The 23,933-nt window shown below is 37.3% G+C and overlaps 1 protein-coding gene across 2 annotated transcripts in view; it reads right to left on the bottom strand.

The window, feature by feature from the left end:
- exoc6b (exocyst complex component 6B) overlaps window positions 1-23,933 on the bottom strand; it is a 625,017-nt gene that overhangs the window by 170,528 nt on the left and 430,556 nt on the right. Inside the window, exon 20 of one of the 2 annotated variants that reach the window (XM_028801461.2) lies at window positions 3,763-3,836. The exons of the other annotated variant lie outside the window; for it this stretch is intronic. Coding sequence (XP_028657294.2) covers window positions 3,763-3,836 — 74 coding nt within the window. The remainder of the gene's footprint in view (window positions 1-3,762; window positions 3,837-23,933) is intronic. 2 annotated transcript variants of the gene reach the window in all.

Here is a 23,933-nt window from a genome sequence, read left to right as displayed (position 1 = left end):
TTTAAACCTCCACTTCACAACTGTTTTAAGGATTATTTATTTAAAGATTTATTGAATGCTCTACTGCACTTTGGACACCTGTTTTGATTCTTTTAATAATCAGTTATATTATTTACCAGTGTTATTTATTAAAGGTAGACTATAGTATATATTATTTATCAGTGTTATTTGTTAGGAAAATTGATTTTTATGTTAATATTTTTGGGGAGCAGAATGGATTAACTGGATTTCCATTATTTTCAATAGGGAAGTTTGTTCTAGATACGAGAAATTCGCTATACGAGCTCAGTGCTGGAACGAATTAAACTCGTATCTCGAGGTTCCACTGTATATATATATATATTTTTTTTTTTATATATATATAGACATGACACAGTGAAATTAAAATGTGGTTCAGCCTTAAATTTATCAACTGCTAATGTGAGTTACATAGATATATAGATATATAAATATTTCAAGCCTATCTATCTATCTATCTATCTATCTATCTATCTATCTATCTATCTATCTATCTATCTATCTATCTATCTATCTATCTATCTATCTATATATATATATATATATATATATATATAAAGGTTTGTTTGATTGAAAATTACCCAAGACGAATACTTCATCAAGTTTTTCACTCATATCAACACTGATTTAACTTGCTTCGGCATCTGTTTTTCTTAATGTTGCACATTGAGTTGTCTCTGATTCTGCTTCTTCATGATTTAGTTCAGTTTTCGTTTTTTAATAATCAACAGTAATCAAACATTCTTACTCCTTTTTTGTGCATGTGTTTGTCCTCATACTGGTATTAACAATTAAAGGAGTGCACAATTACTGAAACACACAGTTATAATTTAAGGAATCTATATTTGTGGGGTCAGATACAGGCATATTTACATTTTAAGGCATTGCCACCTATGCACTTTTATCAAACTCCTCCCACATTACTCTAAAATAAGTTAATCACTGCAAAATAAATTTGAAATTAACAAAAATAGGTTTCCATAATTTTATTTCACTATTAATATAACTTTGTTATTTAATTCAGAACTTATTATATCCTTTCAGACAGAGAATGCAACAGTTGCAAAATTAATGACAAAATAAACTTAATATTTGGTATATTTTGGTAGCATACTCCTTGGAAAGAATATGTGCAATCAAGCATTTCCTACAGTCATGAATGAGTTTTCAGGCAGCTTGAATCTTGAGCGGTTGTTTGAGGTTCTTTCACCAAAATTTGAAAAATCCTTCAGTGTACACTTTGACCAATTTTAATCTTGTATCCATGTTTTAAAACAATGGATACAGTGTCATGTGCCTTAAATGTCTTGATAACATTGTATCCATTGGACACAGCAACATTACTGTCTCTGGAGATGGATCTGTAGCTCTGAGATGGCTCATGCTTTTTCACAATCTTCTGTATGTTCAGTTGATTAAATATAGACACTAAAATCAGAGTAAGAAACAACATTTTTCAAGTCAAACTAGTTGAATGTGTGATTCTCATACTGATGGCACCTGCAATTCATCACTGGTTAGCCTACTTACTAATTACAGTAGAATAACCTACTTGAATTTAAAATATTTTTTACATCTTCTATGAGGTGCCAATAATTTTGTCCAATGTATTTTAGGATTTCTGTGTGGAATAAGATTAAATATTTATTTCTAATTTTTTTGTGTTGTTCCACTATAAATAAAAGAAACACATACTGTATGTCAATACAAAGCTTTTTTAATTTCAACTGCTGCATTATCTGAAAAAGCACAGAGGCGGCCAAAAAAGACTGTGTGCCAAGAAGCACTATTAAAATAACACTCATGGCAAATTTTTGTGCCTCCCTGACCCATAATTACAAATTTTGTGCTTTTGTATATTAGACAGACATTACAGACAGACAGAATAACTGCAATAATGTTTAATATAAAAAACATTCAAACATAGTTAGCTCTGTAATGCTCTTAAGATGCACATTACAAAGATCTTTGTGAAATAAAACACATTATTAAAATACTAAGCAAAATTAATTTATAGGAAATAATAGGAAATACGTAAACACCAAATAATCTTTTTTATTTTCTGATTAAGTTGATTTGTATCTAATGAACTACAAGGGTCCACTGCATATTGTTATAACCTAAGACCATAAGACTGAAAATCAGAAAAAAAAACCTTTATCCAGGAGACAGGATGGCATTAACCTACTTTTCTAGTTAATGTCCAAGTTCCAAATAGGATTATTTCTATGTAAATTCCTCATGAATAGTGATGAAAATCCAAAAAGTAAACACTATCTTCTTATTTATCTTTCCTTATGTCAAAAATAACATCCATAATGAAAAGTTTAAAATACTTTTTCTTCTTTTAAAAATAAATGTAGAAAACTCCTGCATAAAGGGGCATTTTAATTCAATGTTTTGAACAAAGGTTAGAATTTTGGCACATCGAAGACAGAATCAATTGTTAAGAAATAAAAGAAGAGCACTTTCTGCAGACTTTTCAGAATCTTGTGTTCTATTTTGGGATATATGTGTTGAAACAAGGTTAAATACTTGCCCCTTACCATCACTGAAAATTAGGAAGTCTTAAAGGACCTCCTATCAGGATAATTTATCTCTGCTTTTTCAAAGCTTTAAGAGCTATGAACAGGTTGCTTTGAGTGCTTCAGGACGAAATCCCAAGATAACAGTGACAGAGGATTATGAATTGCTTTTTCTTTGCCTAATAAATAATGATGGTGATAATAATAATAACAATAATAATAAAGTGCAACAGAAGAAATACTAAATTATTTTTTATGGAAAACTGCATTTGACAGCCAAAAAAACAACAAACAAAAAAACAAAGCAGCAAAAAAATGTCAAAAAACAAGAGGCACTGCATCATTATGCCAGTACAGACAAAACCAGATTGTTTTATTGGAAGAAAGCCGTATCCGTCATTGACTAGGAGTTCATTCAGACTTCTTCTGCAAGCCCATCCATCTTCCAAAGTGAAACCATGACATGGATGCAGGTTTCTTTTTTTTCCTGCTGTTTTTGTTCTTGTTTAAAGAAATCAATACGGTCATCATTCTGTTCATAATTAATGGCTAGATAAAATCCTTCCCAAATGACATACACTCAAGTCCAATCCCTAGACGACTCTTCCAGGCTGCAGGGAAAGGGCTTGGTACCTGCTTAGATTGACAGTCACACAAAAAGACTCATGCTGATGTTGGACAAACAAGGGATCATGTCTATTGTTCACCTTTCTACATGACTGAGATACTGGAAGAAAGGCAGATGGGGGTGAAAATGATAGAAACTTAAAATAATTTAACTTACCATTTAGTGTTTTAGAAAAAAAAATCCTTATTTAAAGAGAATGTCATTATGTCTTTCATTTAATCCATATTCACATATACACAAAATAAATAAGGCCAATCTCATTAAATAATTCATCCCCTAGGCAAAGGATTTCAAAGTCAGTGACCGTGTCACTCAAGGATTAAACCTCTCACTTTCTGAATCTGTTGTTAATGTTATAGAAGAGACCAGGATCAAAATAAGAACTATGCAAAGCAAAAATAGTTCCCAAAAGGCAAAACGAGGTAATGGTGCACAGGGGAGGAGGGGTGAATCTGCTTTGCTTATGTTTGGAAGGGCCAAAATGCTCAAACACTAGCCTTACATAAATGACAGGGAAAAAAAGTTTCAAAACAAAACTCAGGGGAAGCAAAAGAGGAAAAGAAAAAGAAAAGAAAAAAGACAAAGACTTACTTGTCTCAAGTTGATGAAGGCCAGCAACAAAGTGTCCCCTTGAAACCCAGGCACAGGCCCCGCTCTGGCAAAGTCTGTGGGAAAGCAAAGAAGATAAAGGAGGACATTAAATAGGCATGGACAGTGAGATTGGCAGACGGATGACAGGGGGGACAAGGGAGGCCGGGGGAGAGAAGGGCAGCCGTACTAAGGAGTCATGTCTCCGGGCCTGCCACCGCTTTGTTTGCCCTTCAAAATTTGTGTCATCAAAACGGCATTAATTCCCAGCCGCCTTGACAGCCAAGGCGTGGGGTGTGTGGGAGGAGGGAGCCATACCAATTCGACCTGGAGCTCATTCCCATGGGCAATGCCCCGACTCTTTGGCGCATGGACAGGGGGGCTGTTTTCCTTGAAAAGAGGGGGTAAACAAGTTCAGCAATATAAACAAAACAAAACACACACTTTCACTGCGCACAAAACCTGAGCTGTGAAAATCCTTTTCAATTCCAAAAGCCATTTGTATCAACAGCCTGAGATGACATTATACGCTTGCCATCTTTATATAATAGAATTTTTAGTTTTTTGGAGATGGAACAAAAGCAGAGGGCAAGTGTTCTTGCACGTCCCGTTATCTGTAAGGTATCAAATGTTGAGCTTAAATGAGCACTAGCACCTTTCAAAGAAACAGTGAAAAGGGACTCTGCAGACTTGGGGCAGGAATTTGTGTTTTTGGAGTGGCCTTCGCACTTTTGAACATAAGTAAGGTTTATACAATGCCCTTTGACCTGATTTTCTCTGATAATGCATCTAACAAAGGATAAGCTTTAAGAAAATCAACTCTTTCAAACTTGCTTTAGTCCTGTATTCTGCTAAAGCACTTCTGACACGACAGCTTGGTTGAAAAGAAATGAGATGTTTTTCTTGGGCTTGACTAGCTTTTAATGAGTTGTGATGCTATAGTAGTCTAATGAAGCTTCTATGTGTTAGGCACATACTAGTTTTATATTAAAACATAAATAACATTAATAAAAATTTCTGAAAAAATGTTTATTTCTAAATCTTAAAATTTAAAACTAATTATGTACAAAATTATTCTTTAAATGTAATTATAAACTGCTTTTAATAATAAGGGTAACAGAACAGAATTAAGGTAAAGTGGCCTTGTTCTTCACAATATCAACCATTACATCTTATTAGCCAAAGAACATCTCATAAGCTAAAATATGTGACACTCTGTATCAATGGTGAAACAACATTGGTCTGGAGGGCCCATGGCAGCAGGTTTTTGTTCCAACCAAATTGCTTAATGAGAAGTCGATTAATACTGATAAGGCACTTATTGTTCAAGTGGCATCTTTCTGCTTTATTGTATCTGTCTCGTTTGTTAAGTGTTCAAACCAAGGTTATTATAGTTAACGAAAACTAAAATCAAAACTGAAACTATTATTAAAAAAACATTTTCGTAAACTGAAATAAAATAATTAACAAAACCGAAATGAAAAACTAAAACTAAACGAAACTATTAAAGTAGCTGGAAAAACTAACTGAAATAAAATAATTTACTATAATATTTTTAGTTTCCGTTTTTGAATGAATACTTTTGCTGTTAGTCTTTAACCCTTGTAAGTTTTCTCTAAAACAGAAAGTCATCCACCACGAACTGCCTGCATATATTCATCCAGTGAACGACGGCTGGTGATGGAGGGCGGCTGTTCACACAGCATTTGCGATGACAGAGCAAGCTGAGTGCAGGTGCGTAAAGCGTGAGAAATAGAAAGCGATTTGCGTGCCGCCTTTCTTTGTGCTTGTTGTATATCAAGATGTAATTCAAACGGCTGAAATCAGAATTTGCTGGTCAACAAAACGTTTACCACATGGACAGAAAAATCACGAGTGAGTAATGTTTCAGTTTATTTCTCAGGTGTCTGCTTTTTGTTGACGGCAATTTACCTGCCACTTCGCACAAGAGAAATCATTTTTACTTTCTCATATACGAAGTATAGAGAAAGTATAGTAATGAAAAAAATCGACCTCGATATTTTGATGAATCTTGATGTTCTAGACTAACCAGTGTCCAACAATACTGTTTTTTTGAATTGTGTGCATGTGTGACTGTTTGTGTGTAAACACGAAAACTCAAAAACGCAACTATATAGATAGATTAAATTCCGCATGTGGTTGTTACACCACAATTATAGATCTGCATTAACTTTTGGGCCAAATTCATCAACTGGAAGTGGTACTTTACCTGAACACACACTCGATTTTTTTTTTTTATTTATAAAGCTGCAGAGTCCGATTTATTCAACTTTACTTTTATATAATAATTGTTCAATATATTATTAATTTGATTTGTTGTTGATGGTTCCTTAATGTACATAGTATAAATATATAATCATTGTCTTGCGGTTTGCTCCTCAAATATCCATCCCCATATCTGAGTATACAAGAAAGTCGAGGGGAGAGCACTCCCGGTTTTTGAAAATAAAACGGCACTGATTGAGAGACTGACTACGTCATCATACAAGATCAGCATATTGTTGCTGACCAATCACTTTTTTTTTAAAAACAGTTTAACAATGAAGCGATACAAACAAAGGTAGAGAGTCTGACAAGTGATGAAAAACTAAACATACTAATGGGTTAATGAAGCGATACAAACAAAGGTAGAGAGTCTGACAAGTGATGAAAAACTAAACATACTAATGGGTTTTTGTATTTATCCCACATTTATTAATTTATCTTTTTTCATATTCACAACTCAAAATACCTGATATTGTGAAAGGAATACATTAGCAGAATTATATTTTAAAATATTTGTCACCCTTTTTTCAATGTTTTTCTCTCTCTCTCAAAACAGATAGTTGAAATATCATATTCTTTTTGTTCTTAACATCAGCCTTATCATATATATTGCATACCAAGGATTTTTCCTGCCTTGCATTCAAACCTGCTGTGGTAGGCTCCAGATTTCCTGCAATCCTACTCTGGATAAACAGGTTTAGATAATATATATGTTGTTCTTAATTTCAGACGCTGTCTCTGTTGTTTTATGCCTGTCCATACTCCTATTACCTGCTCTTGCTCTGCTCATTATGGGTTTACTGTCCTTTATGATGGTCTATTCAAGACTCACTGCCCCTAACCTTGACACTACATGCTTGTTGTTCTTTGTTCCCTCAATACAGCTAGGTGGGGTCTACACACTGATTCAAGTCTAAGAGCCCTGTTCTTCCTAAGCCCCTGTGATTTTCATGAGAAAATATTTTAAAAATTATAAAATTGTGTAAAATTGTTCATATTCAGTGTCTAGTTTTGATTATGCTTTTTTTTATTAGACAAAAACAAAACCAGATAGTAAACCATGTAGTGTAGTAAGCTTCCACTAACATTAAACTCATATCCAAATCTCTTAAGTGTACAGTTCTGTCTGATTGTGACACAAAATGGAATGAAAACCTGCTGCCACTGTGGCCTTCCAGTACTAACGATGATCACCCTTCCTCTATATTGTGGTCTTGTGTTTACCTATCAAAAAGCAAAGGTTTTCATTAAAAGACATTACTGGTATATGAAAAATAATACAATTCTTCCAGAACAGAAAAGTCATTCTGCCTGCTAGTAGTAGAGTGCACAAGGGTAGCTAGATTAGTTTAGGTACTTCAAAAATATGAAACTTAGGTCAAAACTATAGAATATGATGGCTTTTTAAACCAATAACGAAGACAGGGCTATTCAGTAATCATTAAATCGGAAAGAAAATGTTCACTAACAGTGAGAAACGAGTAGTAGTAAGCAATAGTAGTAAAAAAAAAATTACATGTTGTTATCAAAGTTGACTTGTAAAAGCCAACACTATTTGTAAATCTCATACTAAAGATCAAGTTTATTCAGGATACATGACTATATATTCAGTGGTCTAAGAGAAGATGGGAGAAAAGATCACCTCACCAAACAACTTTGAACATTTTCCATGAATTCACTTCCAAACCTGCTTAACTCAAGTTGTATATACAGTATGTGGGTGTGTCTTTATCTGTGTTAACATTAACGTTAGACTACCTTTAGATTTTCATAGCACAGAGACATCATTTAAGTGAATGCATTTTTGAAAATAAAAAGTAAAGATGACAACAAGTTTTTGTGGGGAATAACAGCCTTACTTTATTTTCTGTACAGATCACACATGCTTTATTTAGCATCAATTAACATACTGTAACTGGTGAGTTTTTGCTGCCAGTACTCAAGACGACAGGAAAATACTAATCAAACCTTAATAGTCAAAAAGAGGAAAACATAATATCCAAGTGAATTTAACACCAAATACAGTGTACAGTAGGGCTCCTCAAAAATCAATGACCTCTCTATTTTTTATTTCATACTAAATTAAAATGCACTGCTTTAAAAATCTACCAACAATGCACATAATATAAGATTGAGGAAGCTACGCTAACAACCTCAAAATTCATATGATGTTTATTGTGTTATGTCCCAATATGGCTTAGTAGGATTATGCATGTCAATGACCCTTTTTTCTTTTTTTTTTTGGACCTCTGGATCTACTGTATTTATTTTCTCACCACTACAAAACCTAAAACAAAGCACCTGAAGAGAAGTATGTTCACATAGGAGCCCATTTGAAAATAAACAATTAAATATCAATCTTGTACACAGTGCTTAACACAGTCAATTCTTTAAACCCCTTTTGATATTCATGGACCTCTTCTGTATTACAGAACTCATTTCAGGTCATTTATAGTATAAACTGGCTGAGCATTAGTTAGCATATTTAGTGATTCCAGTTATCATTAGGAAAGCTTAAGACCTTATCTTCACAAGACACCAAGGAAGTGTGTGGTGTCCAGATACAAGTGATACAAGTCAAGTCGGGGAGCATGCACTACTACAGTGTGTTGCCACACCCACTACATGACGAAACAACTCGGGATCCTGGTTGGCAACCCCCCAGGCAGACACGCGGTCCAGTCCCACCCTCCGGAAATGACCCTTTATCTGCCGCAGCCAGGTGTTACGTTGGCGACCCCTTGGCCTGGTCAAGCCACACGGGTCCCCAACAATGAGGATCTTATAAGCTGGATCACACTCGGGGAAACGCGCCACATGGCCGTAGTGCTGAAACTGACGCTCCCTCACAATGCAGGTAATGTGCCTCATTCGGGACTACATGAGCAACTGTTCATTCGACACAAAGTCAAACCAACGGTACCCAAGGATTTTCCGAAGAGACACAGTACCAAAGGAGTCCAGTGTTCGTCTCAGGTCTATGCAATCATATAGCAAGACAGGAAGTCCAGATTCAATAAAACCTAAACATTTCACAGGATGTACACACTTAATAATGTAGCAATATATATGCTTGCATCACAGTGGCTGCAGGATGTACAATGATGAACAGTGAGTGGCCAGAATCTTTTTCATAAGGCTGCACAACATTTTTGGTAAGCGGTCTGGGTCACCTTTAGGAGAAATCAGTTTTACTGTAGTCAAACTCATAGGACTTGATGTTATACTTTCTTGATGTCTTGAATGGGAATGGGGTAATTACATCTTTGCGGTCATCAGGTGGGCATCCTGCTTCATTAGTGTTTCTAACTTACTTGACCTTATAGATTTTTGCACATTTGTCCCATTTGTTCACTCTATTCATTTTCTGAACCTGTTGATTTCATTTTAGGGTTCCAAAGAACTAAAGCCTATCCTAGCAGTATTGGGCACAAGCCACAAACCTGCCCAGAATGTATTGTTGTCCATTCACTGGACAAATTCACATATATGTGGTTTATTAGGCAATCCACAGTTATCACTCAACTAAAAGGGAAGGGGAAAATCTTGGAAAAATCTGGCAAAGCAGTTATAAAAAAATATACAGATGCAAACTTAGACAGTTTTTAAATTAGCAATTTAAATTAACTTTATTATAAATTTAAACACAGCTAAGCACTTTTCAACAAAAGACAAAATGTGCCCTAGCATTGTGATAAGTGAAATGCTAAAACAGAGTGTTAATTAAACATTTGAATTACTATTTATGTCATTACTAATATGTTGCACATAGAATTTATTATGTTGGCCAGTGTCTCCAGATAATCATTTAAATGTATCATGATGACCACTGTCAATATGTAAGACATATTTTATAACTTTAGTTAGACAAGTAACAAAATATTAACGGAAACATGGCTGCAATAATGGAAATCTGGCTAAGCAATAACGGAAACCTGGCTAAATAACAAAGACGGGGATGAGTCTAACATAGAGAGATACACATTTTTTAAAAAGGATAGTCAGAACAAAAAAGGAGATGGGGTTGCTGTTTATGCCAAACAGGATTTAAATGTAAGTCCTCTTCAGTTGGATAATGAGCCCCATCTTAGTGAGGACATGTGGCTTCGATTGGAAAATATTAGGGAAAGAGGTCTTATTTTAAGTGTTATAGACCACCCAATTCAGACAGTAATTTCAACACACATCTTTTTAGTAATATCAAAAAGGCAAGTTTACAGGGAGATATTATAGTCATGGGGGAATTTAATTATCCAAATATTAACTGGGATAACCTTGTAGATGGAGGAGCACAAGAGCAGGAGTTTTTAAAAGTAATCAGTGACTGTTTTCTAACACAGCATGTTAAAGTTCTCACAGGTGGCGCAGTGGTAGTGCTGCTGCTTTGCAGTAAGGAGACTGTGGAAGATTGTGGGTTCGCTTCCCGGTTCCTCCCTGTGTGGATAGCGCTTTGAGTACTGAGAAAAGCACTATATAAATGTAATGAATTATTATTATTATTAAAGCACCAACAAGGGGTGAGCCTGTCTAGATTTAGTATTTTATAATAATTAGGATAGAATTGAGGGTGTAGAGGTGATTGAACCACTAGGGTCAAGTGACCATAATGTAATACAATTCTAGTATTTTGAAAGAGTACAGATGCAAAGACTAAAATTGTTAAGTTGAACTTTGGTAGGGCTAATTTTGAGCAGATGCAACAAAGTCTAAGTAGGATACACTGGGATGAGCTTTTAAGTGTGGAGACAGTCGAGGAGCAGTGGAACAGGTTTATAAATGTTTTACATGTAATGCAGGACAGATACATACCTAAATTTGGAATTAATAGGAAACAAAAAAAAATTCCATGGTGGATTAATAAAGATTTAAAAAAGAAGTTGCAAACGAAAAAACTGCTTTATAAGGCATATAAGACTAATGACTGCAAAGTGAATCGTAGAGCATATGAGAACATGAGGGCAACCATTAAGAAGGATATCAGGGAGGCTAAAAGACAGTTGGAGAGGAATATAGCAGATAAGGCGAAAGACGACCCTAACAGATTCTTTCAGTATTTTAGTAGTAAAAGAACAGTCAAGGAGGAGGTCAAGTGCATCAGAAATAGTAAAAGGGAATTAAAAGATACAGACAGTAAAATAGCGGATGCCCTAAACTTACATTTTTCTGAGGTGTTTACAAGTGAGCAAGTGGATAACCTCCCAGAGGTAACAGGGACTACTAAGGAGGTACTGAGGGATTTGGAAATTGTAGAGGGAGAAGTGCTGTTCAGATTAAATAAGCTGAAATCAAACAAATCACCAGGACCAGATAATATTTACCCTCGAGTTCTTAAGGAGGCTAGCTAGTACATATATAAACCCATGACACATATTTTTAGGAAGTCACTGCGCACTGGAGGTATTCCGAAGGACTGGAAAATGGCAAAGATCATCCCATTATATAAAAAGGGTGACAGGGCAGATCCAAGCAACTATAGGCCAGTAAGCTTAACATGCATCACAGGAAAAATAATGGAAGGAATTATTAAGGATAAGATTGAGCAACACCTGGCAAGGACAGGACTTATTAGGAACAGTCAGCATGGGTTCAGAAGAGGGAGGTCGTGTTTTACTAACATGCTGGAATTCTATGAAGAGGCAAGAAAAGGATACGATCAAAATGGAGCATATGATATTATTTAACTGGACTTTCAGAAAGCATTTGATAAGGTGCCACATGAGAGGTTGGGCATCAAATTAAAAGAAGTGGGAGTTCAGGGTGATGTTTTTAGATGGGTACAGAATTGGCTCAGACACAGGAAGCAGAGGGTGATGGTGCGAGGAACCTCATCAGAACTGGCCGATGTTAAGAGTGGTGCTCCACAGGGGTCAGTGCTAGGGCGGCTGCTGTTTTTTAATATATATAAATGATTTAGGTAGGAATATAAGTAACAAGCTGGTTAAGTTTGCAGATGATACCAAGACAGGTGGATTAGCAGATAACTTGGAATCTGTTATATCATTACAGAAGGACTTGGATAGCATACAGGCTTGGGCAGATTTGTGACAGATGAAATTTAATGTCAGTAAATGTGAAGTATTACACATAGGAAGTAAAAATGTTAGGTTTGAATACACAATGGGCGGTCGGAAAGTCGAGAGTACACCTTATGAGAAGGATTTAGGATTCACAGTGGACTCTAAGCTATCGACTTCCCGACAGTGTTCAGAAGCCATTAAGAAGGCTAACAGAATGTTAGGTTATATAGCACGATGTGTGGAGTATAAGTCCAAGGAGGTTATGCTCAACCTTTATAATGCACTGGTGAGACCTTATCTTGAGTACTGTGTGCAGTTTTGGTCTCCAGGCTACAAAAAGGACATAGCAGCGATAGAAAAGGTCCAGAGAAGAGTGACTAGGCTGATTCCAGGGCTATAGGGGTTGAATTGTGAGGAAAGATTAAAAGAGCTGAGCCTATACAATTTAAGCAAAAGAAGATTAAGAGGTGGCATGATTGAAGTGTTTAAAATTATGAAGGGAATTAGTACAGTGGATCGAGACTGTTATTTTAAAATGAGTTCATCAAGAACATGGGGACACAGTTGGAAACTTGTTAAGGGTAAATTTCGCACAAACATTAGGAAGTTTTTCTTTACACAAAGAACGACAGACACTTGGAATAAGCTACCAAGTAGTGAGGTAGACAGTAAGACGTTGGGGACTTTCAAAACTTGACTTGATTTTTTTTTTTTGGAAGAAATAAGTGGATAAGACTGGCGAGCTTTGTTGGGCTGAATGGTCTGTTCTCGTCTAGAGTGTTCTAATGTTCTAAAATTGGTAGACTCATGACACCTCCATAGGGCTCAACAGCAACACCTGTCATCCCAGCCCAGTTGGCTTGTTGGAAGGCCTGGTCTTGTACGGCCATCCCATTCAGAAGCCTGATTGTTGACATGGTTATAAACCCTCTAAACCCTATTTATACTGGGAGCACGTGAGTACACCAGACGTGTTGTTATGCCTTGGCTGCTATGTCTGCCTACCTAAGAATTTTGTGTTCACATGCTTCATCAACTGCAGGCACAGTTACCTCCACAATGAACAAGGACTTCTGTGAGGCTGACCACAAGGTCAGGTCTGGTCTAAGACTGGATGTAATAATTTCTGGTGGACAGTTCCAGACAGTTGGTTCCTTTCTTGTTGATCATTTTACTGAAGGTTGGCCTACTCTTATGAAGGGGAATGTGTTTACGAATCCTGTGATTGGGGGAGGAAGGGCATACGTGGTAGATGTTCTTTCTTGCAAGGTAATTACCACTTGTTGTAGGGACCTGGTTGTGCATCCAGGTATAGTAGCCATGGGACTGGCTGATTTTGCAGCTGGTGAGGATGTGCTTTAACATTGCTGGGGTTTGGCAGAGAGAATATCATTGATCTTCTCCAACTCACTGATGTAGGTTCATGGGTGTGGGAAGAATAACATAGGTGGCTCTGATGATGAAGCTGATTCAGCATCCTTCCATCTCCCACAGATCCTTCCAAGTTAGTTTCCGATGCTCCAGATTTTCCCAGCTAGTCCACTGGCCCTGTTTGGACTATCTTCAGTGGATAGATGTGGCCCTATGCCATTTCAGTCGACTTGTCCCTAACTCAAACCCACCACTTCCTTGGTGTACCTGTCCCAGAATGTCTCTATGCTCAGCTAAGAGCAGATATTGCTAACTGTACAGCATCAAATGGAGTCTACTTCCTCCGAGTTGTAGCATCTAGACTACTGCACTAATAATAAAACAAGATGAACAGTATTTACTTTGAGCAATAATTTATCATCTGTAGTTTTCTTATGGCACAGATTTAAAATGGCTTATACAGTATTTCTAATGGATTGGAACATGTAAATACAGTGAAGTGATGGTAAAGCTGCCTTTGCAGATTTAATACTCACTAATGGCACTGACAAATATCTTGTTGGGTACCTTTTCTATAAAATATTTTAATCTTTTGAAACATCTCCACATTCTGGTGTGATGAGTTTTGTTATTTATTTATTGGTCAAAAATGATCTGTTACAGGATTTGCAAGATGACAGATAGAAAACGTAATTCTGTTTTTTTCTTAAAAAAAGTGGCTTATGCTTCCATGTTGTTCTTGCTGCATGCACTATGCAAGCACCATGGCAAGCAATCATCATTGAGTTTCAGTATTAGCTGAAATAACATTGAGATTAATGATGAATATGCAAGAAAAAATCAACATATCTGCTAATTAAATTAGAAATAAATAAAACTACAGGAATAGTTTGGATATTAAACTGGGAAGCCAAATGTACAGTATAAACCAGAGAAACTTCAGAATACACACAGTCATGTGAAAATGTAAATATACCTAATGAAAGGTTTTAACCTTTTTAAAATATTTGAAAATATTAAGATTTGATCTTCATTAAAATAGCACCTGTAGGTAAATTTAATATAACAAACACAAGGCAAAAGTTACATTTTGAAGACAATTATTTTTTTTAAATAAACATAAATGCAAATTCCACATGTGAAAAAACATAAGTAAACCCCAGCATTTATTATTAACCTCAAATACCTAAATATTTACCTCAATACCTACAATTAAAATCAGGTGCACAAGATAAGGTGCAAATGATTAGAGCATCATTAGAGAGGATCTTGTTTTGAGATTGATTTGCTCCTTGTTGTGAAAGTGTGTGCTATCACCATGCCTATATCAAAAGAACTCACTGAGGACTTCAGAAAGGTAGTTATTGATGCTTGAGCCTGGAATGGATTTTGAAAACACATCCAAACAAATCAAGATAACCCTTTCCACAGTCCATAAGATCATCTACCAGTGGATGAGATTTCAAACAATCAGACTGTCTAGGTTAGGCCACTCCAGCAAATTCAGCCTGAGAGCAGAACACAAGATGCTGAAGACTGTAAGAACTCCAGAATTTCATCACAGGACCCACAGTTAGTTCTTGCTACAGTTCATGTCAATGTACCTGACTCTACCATTAGAAAGAGGCTGCACAAACTTGATTTACATGGGAGGTGTACTAGGAGGAAAACTTTGCTGTTGAGGAGAAAAAACAAACAAACAAACAAAAAAACAATACCCTTAAGAACAAGACTAAAATGTGCCTTTGAACACCAAGGCAAAGAACGGGATTTCTGGAACAATGTGCTCTGGACAGATATGGCAAATATAAACTTTGACACATTATCAGAATATAAATTTGGCAGAAACCAGAAACAGCATTTGACCAGATGAACCCGATGCTCCCTGCAAAACATGGTGGAGGAAATGTTATGGCATGGGGTTGATTTGCTGCATCAGGGCCTGGGCATCTCACCATCACAGAATCCTCTATGAATTCTTCATTATACCAGTGAGTGCTTGAGAAAAATGTGAGACCATCTGACAGAAGATTAAAGCTAAACAAAAAAGTGGGCCTTGAAACTTGACAATGACAAGTACAAGCAAATCAACCAAGGAATGACTGAAAAGAAAGAAATAGAGGGTTCTGGAATTGCCAAGTCAAATCCCTTGTCTGACTTTGAGATGCTGTAGGGGGATTTGAAACAGGCTGTACTTGCGAAACACCCCTTAAATACTGCACAGCGGAAAGAATTCTTCATGAAGGAGTAGGAAAAAACTTTCTTCCAGTTGATGTCAGAGACTGGTAAACAGTTAGTTTGGTATGTTTCAAGTAAATGTCATTGCTTCACATTCAAGGTATATATTAATTTGCTACATAAAATTGGCTCTGAAGTTTTTTTTTTTTTTTAAAACAAATTTAAGAAATATCTTGCCTATTCTTGCACCTTCCGTACATGAAAAAACAGCTTCAACTTAAGCAAATAAGTACATTTTTAAGGCAAGGAAGTTATCAGATATTAATTTGAGTGTTGAGATTGCACAAATAATGTTAAAAAATATATCCACTTTGCTTTAGAAAAGGAATTAAAAAATAAACTAATAGTGAGATTGGGCCATTTGGAAAGAAAACAGGTTCTGCACCTCATCTTGGTGAATTCCTCTCGCTCCGCAATAACCTTTCATCCCCCCAGGTTTATGGTTTTCTGTACCTTGTATTGTGAATGCCACACACATCACATTCATTTTGAGAGTGTACTACGTTCAGGAATGTTTTCTTTCAGGGATCAGACATATATCATTTTATATTGTCAAAATGTCTGACTATGAAGATAAGGATAAAGTTAGTATTATTTCTGAACCATATTGTATAAGCCAGAAAATACTGATGAGGAGATACAACAGATTGAATAGGAAACAACAGGCAGGAATGCAAAACTGGAGATAGAATAAGAGTAAAATATGCTACTGGAAGGTACAGCAATGGAAAGGACAAATGGTTGTGCACATGTGGAAGATTTGAAGGTATGGCCACTCAGGAAGAGTTCCTCTGTTGCAGAGATTGGGACATACGGCTTAAATTACTCAAAAACTAACAAGCATCACACACACACACAAGGCTGCAGTATGTGGAATCCATATAAGAAAGACATTGTCAGCTATCATCAATCATACAGTTTTGGAGATATTTTTCCAATTTTCAAAATTAAACTGGAAGAAATGATCAAAACATGAAGGACAAGATGGACAACTTTCACTGAAGTAAGTCTGCTTATTAATCTTAGTTATTACAGTGTTAAATGCTTACTTAGCATTAAAGCTTGACCGATCTGTGTGACAGTATGACAACAACTAGGCACACAGTTCAAACCCCAAGATGCTAGATTCGTGAAGCACCATTCGTAATGACTGTAGTAACTTGCTGCCCCACATAACAGCTACTGATCTATACAGTATTCAGTTTGTTAATCAAAGACATTACTATTGTTGTTATTCTACAGCTCTACATTTCAGCCTGTTTCAGCTGCAACTACAGTGAACTGACTCACCTGAAATATGTTTGGAACTGCAACTGGACTCAAGAATGGACTGCAAGTGCTAGTCAATGGAGAAATGAGCACTGCAAAAACATAGGTCCACTTTCAATAGATCTTCCATTCAACTGCTCATAAATAACCTATGCGCTACAAAGCATGATTTTAAGGTATCGTAGTTAGCATAAGGAAGTTAATGAAAACTGTAAACGTTTTGCTTTCTAAATTTATGTTCACATCCTTGATATGCAGATTTCCCTACCATTTTCTTGAAAGACAAAACTGCTTTAAACAGCTTCAGACACATTTTGTTTTCGTGCTGATCAACGTGGCCGGATTAAGGTGGGTGCTATTGATGCTGCAGCATTAAGCCCATTCCTGAAATAGGCCCAGATGAAAACAGACGAGAATTTTCCAGAAGCTGAACAGTTTTCCTTTGCTATATTAACCTCAAAATAATTCTTAGAATGAAATTTGGAGTCCGACTTTCAGACGCTTAGACAGAGCGTTACTTATTATACAATTACTATTGTTCTTTGTGCTGTGACGTAACTATAACGTCGTTGTGTTTATTGTTAACCGAAGATTTCAAGTTAATGCTATCAATTTTACGTTAAACAGTTTACTTAGTAATTTAGCTGCATTTTTTTTGCAATATCTTGGGGATTCTTACCACTTTATTATTGTTCGGTAAGTGCCACATAGTAAATTTTTCACCTTGAAAGTTAGTTGTACAGTAAAAATCGATGGCTATTTAAATGGTTATCTGTAAAGGTAAAACTAAAAGCTGGCCCGCAGGCCCGGCATGAATGTTTAGAGTTTTTAAAATCCTCGACAGGATTCTGGTCTATTATGAAATTTAAATCATGGACAAATTTTTACCCTCAAGAGCCTGAACTGAGTCACTTTGGCCCAATGTCTCTGCAAATTCATTTTTTCTTACTCTGTTTCATGAGAGAATTGCGAAATTTTGTGTATTTCATTGTTAGGTTTTCTGCATTAAGTACACTTTTCAGAAAAATTGCTATTGAATGTTGATGTTACATAGTTTGATGTTAATCTTGAGTTGTTACGATACTCCGTCATTATTATTCATGTTCAATAAAGGCTGGCTGGTTGTGTCGCAAGCAATTAAGGCTCCTTGGTCAGTCTGAGTGTGCATGTACAGTGAGTGTTGAATGCACATGCACCAATGCCGAGAAAAAATAGGACTTTTCTGTGCTGCAGCATCAGGCCCAATTTCGTCTTAATCCGGCCCTGCTGATCAATATCCTTATTTATGTTTAAACTCCACCCAGGATGGCAGCTACAGTATGAGCAGACGAGCGAACAGGAAACATTCTTACCTCAAGGAAAATAGTTCCAAGAATCAATGATAAAATAACTATTTCTTGTTTCCTTTCATTGTCACAAGGATAAACATCTTGGGTACATTTTTCAAAATCAAAATTGTTGGGTCAAAGTGGATGTATTTAGTAAATTTAAGACTCTTTTTCTTGCTTGGATTTAGGCAACCTAAAGCCTTATTGTAAGGAGCAAGAACAGACAATGTATTCTAAATTTATATTAAAAAAAAAGCACTTCACTTTAGAGCACAATTTTATATGGCAAAATAATAATATACCATGACTGTATAGAAACTTTTTCTTTAACTAGAAGACAAGTAAAAAGCAAACCAATCCGGAAGTGCCATTGATCAATATTGTAGACAAAGTCTCTGTTTCAACAAAAACAAAGAATTGTGTGTGGATACATTTTTTTAAAGCAATGCATATTTAAAAGTGTTACTGCATATCAATCTATTCACATATCAATTTCTTTTCTTAACTCATTTACTTCAATAAAGGCTTCCAGGAGACTAAAGCCTATATAAGCAGCACCAGGGACAAGTCAGGAGTCATCTCTTAAATGCCAGTCTATCGCTGTGCACGCTCAGAAATACTGTATACCTATACTTATACCTATACTTATTCACATCTGACAACTTTAGAGAAACTATTTAATATGTAAATGTTTAGGATATGGGAAAGTAACCAGACACAGAAATGCCTTGTAAACTGCCCACTGACAAATCAAGCACCATATGTAGATAATACATTATTTGGTCATGGATTTAATTAAAATTACCCCTATACTTATAAATGCAACCTTACTTTTATGGCAAACATGAAAGCTTTTTCAGGGAACAGGGTTACAGTGTCTGGATTAAGAGTAAGTATAACTCAGCTGCATTCTTTTTTTAACAAATAGAAGTAAGCAACCATGTTATAAACCATGCGTGTTGTTAAGCTATTTTTGGAAATGGCTAAGTACAAGTAATAATATATAAATTACAAAATAAGAAAATCTTAGAAAACTGCTTTTCAATATGTATTTTATGTTAGTTAATTTTAAAGTCATTTCTTTAAATGAATGCAACCACTTGAAATATAATTCTAAGTGAAATAAACAAAAACCAAGGTGAACAAGTAGAGATGGCCTTATACACGGGCTAACTAAAAAGTCAAGAGAGCTGTAGTAATGACACTTGAATGTGTCAATTAGAAAGATCAAGCACTATTTTTCTACAGAACATATCACAATACAGTCACACTATTTTGCTTAAATACAAAAAAAAAAAAACAACTACAAGTAAAATTCAGTTACAATGAATATCTTTACAATGAAATTTTAATTACAATGAAATATTTTTATGGTCCTGACAGTTTCCCCATATGACATGAGTCTATAGAAATCTTGTTACTATGAAATACATTCAGCAGATACTTTCATTATAACGAAGTGCCCCAAAGACCTTGAAATGCCTGAATGAATCACCCACAGAGCAGTTAGTTCTGTGGTCGCCGCTCAGTTGTGCACAGCAATCCTCAAATAGAAACACTGTAAATTTTTTTTTCTTCTTCAAAGAAAAAAACATCCACTGCAATTTAACTCAATGTCACCCTACTATAGAAACGGCAAACACAAAAAAACGATAACAGTTCATATTAGAAAAAAAAAAACTTTAAATTTTTGCAGCTCTTGATTGCGGCAAAAAGAAAAAAGACGTTGCCAGTGAATTTGGAATTTCACCATCAACATTGTCAACTTTACTGGAAGACCGAGCAAAAAAAAGAAGAAAAATCTCGGGTTGCAAACGTATGTGATCTGCTGCATTTGAAGACGTCAAAAGAGCAGTTTTTATGTGGTTCAGTGATGCTTGTTCAAAAAACATTCCTATTAATGCGGCAGTCATTCAAGAAAATGTGAGTTTTCTAAACTCTCTTTGGAGCTCCGCTAACTGGACAATACGCTAAGAGCTTCCCGAAGTGCGATCATCGCGTCTGTGGAAGACTGTTTATCCATTACCAGGGCAACAGCAGGCTCACAGCTCTGCTGCGGCTCTTCACCAAAGCAAACAGAAAAGATCTTGATGGGTGATGCGAGGAACATTGTAAACAAAATAAGGACTTATTACAATGTGCATCATACAGACCAATTTCACTTCTGAATAATGATGTTAAGATACTCTCCAAAGTCCTAGCTAGAAGGATGGAGAAAGTGCTGCCTTTGGTAATACCACAAGATCAAACTGGATTTATTAAAGGCCGACACTTAGCTTCCAATCTTCGACGCCTGTTTAATGTAATATATTCACCAGCAAAGTCAAACACCCCAGAGATATTATTATCATTGGATGCTGAAAAAGCATTTGATATGATTGAATGGAACTACCTTTTCACTACATTAGAGAAATTTGGGTTTGGCCCGAACATTTGTGCATGGATCAAACTACTGTATACCAATCCAGAAGCTTCAGCTTGTATTAAGAACATTTGTTCAGACTACTTTAAACTAGAATGTGGTACCAGACAAGGATGCCCCTTGTCACCACTGCTATTTGCAATCACCTTTGAACCACTGGCAGTTCACTGTCGAAATGCTTATCAGATAAAGGGGATTATCAGAGAAGAACTTAAACAGAAAATTTCTCTATATGCAGATGATATGGTACTGTATATATCAGACCGACAAAATACTGTGCCTGCAGTCTTAACAGCATTTATAGAATTTCAAAAGATCTCTGGTCTCAAAATTAATTTGAATAAAACTGTGCTCTTTTCTAGTGAATAAACAAGCATAAAATATTAGATTAGACACCTTCCCTTTTATCATTGCAGAGCAGTTTAAATACCTAGGTGTAAATATCACAAGTATACATAAAGCTCTTTATCAACACAATTTCGCCATCTGTATGGAAAACAAGACTTGCATAGATGGTCAACCCTTCATCTCACTCTAGCTGGAAGAATTATCATTTTTTAAGCTGAATATCCTTCCTAAGCTTCTCTTTTTATTTCAAAACATTCCCATATACAGTATATCAAATAATTTTTTAAGCAATTACAACCATAACCTCATTTATCTGGAACTTCAAACATCCACGTATTCAAAGAGTAACCCTACAAAGACCTAAGGTAGAAGGTGGCATGGCTCTCTCCAACTTTCAATTTTATTACTGGGCAGCAAACATACAAGCTATAAAATCCTGGACACAAATAGATGAACATATGCAGGCTTGGTGCGCAACAGAAATAAAATCCTGCAGTACTTCTTTATATTCCCTGCTTTGTCCATCCATCCATCCATTGTCTCCCGCTTATCCGAGGTCGGGTCGCGGGGGCAGCAGCTTGAGCAGAGATGCCCAGACTTCCCTCTCCCCAGCCACTTCTTCTAGCTCTTCCGGGAGAATCCCAAGGCGTTCTCAGGCCAGTCGAGAGACATAGTCCCTCCAGCGTGTCCTGGGTCTTCCCCGGGGCCTCCTCCCGGTTAGACGTGCCCGGAACACCTCACCAGGGAGGCGTCCAGGAGGCATCCTGATCAGATGCCTGAGCCACCTCATCTGACTCCTCTCGATGCGGAGGAGCAGCGGCTCTACTCTGAGCCCCTCCCGGATGACTGAGCTTCTCACCCTATCTTTAAGGGAAAGCCCAGACACCCTGCGGAGGAAACTCATTTCAGCCGCTTGTATTCGCGATCTCGTTCTTTCGGTCACTACCCATAGCTCATGACCATAGGTGAGGGTAGGAACATAGATCGACTGGTAAATTGAGAACTTCGCCTTGCGGCTCAGCTCCTTTTTCACCACAACAGACCGATGCAGTGCCCGCATTACTGCGGATGCCGCACCGATCCGCCTGTCGATCTCACGCTCCATTCTTCCCTCACTCGTGAACAAGACCCCGAGATACTTGAACTCCTCCACTTGGGGCAGGATCTCGCTACCAACCCTGAGAGGGCACTCCACCCTTTTCCGGCTGAGGACCATGGTCTCGGATTTGGAGGTGCTGATTCTCATCCCAGCCGCTTCACACTCGGCTGCGAACCGATCCAGAGAGAGCTGAAGATCACGGCCTGATGAAGCAAACAGGACAACATCATCTGCAAAAAGCAGTGACCCAATCCTGAGCCCACCAAACCGGACCCCCTCAACGCCCTGGCTGCGCCTAGAAATTCTGTCCATAAAAGTTATGAACAGAATAGGTGACAAAGGGCAGCCCTGGTGGAGTCCAACTCTCACTGGAATTGGGTTTGACTTACTGCCGGCAATGCGGACCAAGCTCTGGCACCGATCGTACAGGGACTGAACAGCCCTTATCAGGGGGGCCGGTACCCCATACTCTCGGAGTACCCCCCACAGGATTCCCCGAGGGACACGGTCGAATGCCTTTTCCAAGTCCACAAAACACATGTAAACTGGTTGGGCAAACTCCCATGCACCCTCCAGGACCCTGCTAAGGGTATAGAGCTGGTCCACTGTTCCGCGACCAGGACGAAAACCACACTGTTCCTCCTGAATCCGAGGCTCGACTATCCGACGGACCCTCCTCTCCAGGACCCCTGAATAGACTTTTCCAGGGAGGCTGAGGAGTGTGATCCCTCTGTAGTTGGAACACACCCTCCGATCCCCCTTCTTAAAGAGGGGGACCACCACCCCGGTCTGCCAATCCAGAGGCACTGTCCCTGATGTCCATGCGATGTTGCAGAGGCGTGTCAGCCAAGACAGTCCTACAACATCCAGAGCCTTGAGGAACTCCGGGCGTATCTCATCCACCCCCGGGGCCCTGCCACCAAGGAGTTTCTTGACCACCTCGGTGACCTCAGTCCCAGAGATGTGCCCTGCTTTGTGCCCCTATTAATGCAAGTTATCACCGATATACTAATAACCCAATTGTGCTTCACTCACTGACAATATGGAACAAATATAGGAAGCATTTTAAGATGGAGAATCTTTTATCTGTGGCACCTCTGCATGAGAACCATCTTTTTCAACCCTCGCAAACATATGCAGTTTTTAATATGTGGAAAACATTTGGGATTAAATTACTTAGAGATCTTTATATAGACTATATATCTTTGCATCTTATGAACAATTACATTCCAAATGTAACTTTCCATCAACACATTTCTTTCACTATCTTCAAACAGAACCTGCCCAATTTTCCTCATCTCCCACCTTCCTCTATGCTGGAAAAAATATTTGTCAGTTTTGAGGACTCAGACAGCATTTCTGCAATATATAAAATTATTTTACAGTCCCTCCCTTTCAAAGATCCAAGAGGACAGTAGGAAAAGGATCTCTCACTCAACATATCAGAAAAGGGCTGGAAGGTAGCAATACCAAGAATTCACTCGAGCTCCATATGCACAAAGCATAAAATTATTCAACTCAAGTTTATATATCGAGCACATCTGTCTCGCTTAAAACTGTTCAAAATGTTTCCAGGGCAAGATCAAACCTGTGAACGCTGCAATCAAGTTCCAGCCTCACTGGGTCACATGTTTTGGGCCTGCACCAAATTAACATCATTCTGGACAAAAATTTTTAAGTGCCTTTCAGACAGCCTTGGTGTCGCAATCCCTTCAAACCCATTAACGGCTGTGTTTGGTGTTCTTCCAGATGGGCTTGAAGAGGAAAAGGACAAACAAACTATGATTGCCTTTACT

Source organism: Erpetoichthys calabaricus, chromosome 5, assembly GCF_900747795.2.
Source record: "Erpetoichthys calabaricus chromosome 5, fErpCal1.3, whole genome shotgun sequence".
NCBI classification, from domain to species: Eukaryota; Metazoa; Chordata; class Cladistia; order Polypteriformes; family Polypteridae; genus Erpetoichthys; species Erpetoichthys calabaricus.
This window is presented reverse-complemented; position numbering and strand designations above follow the sequence as displayed.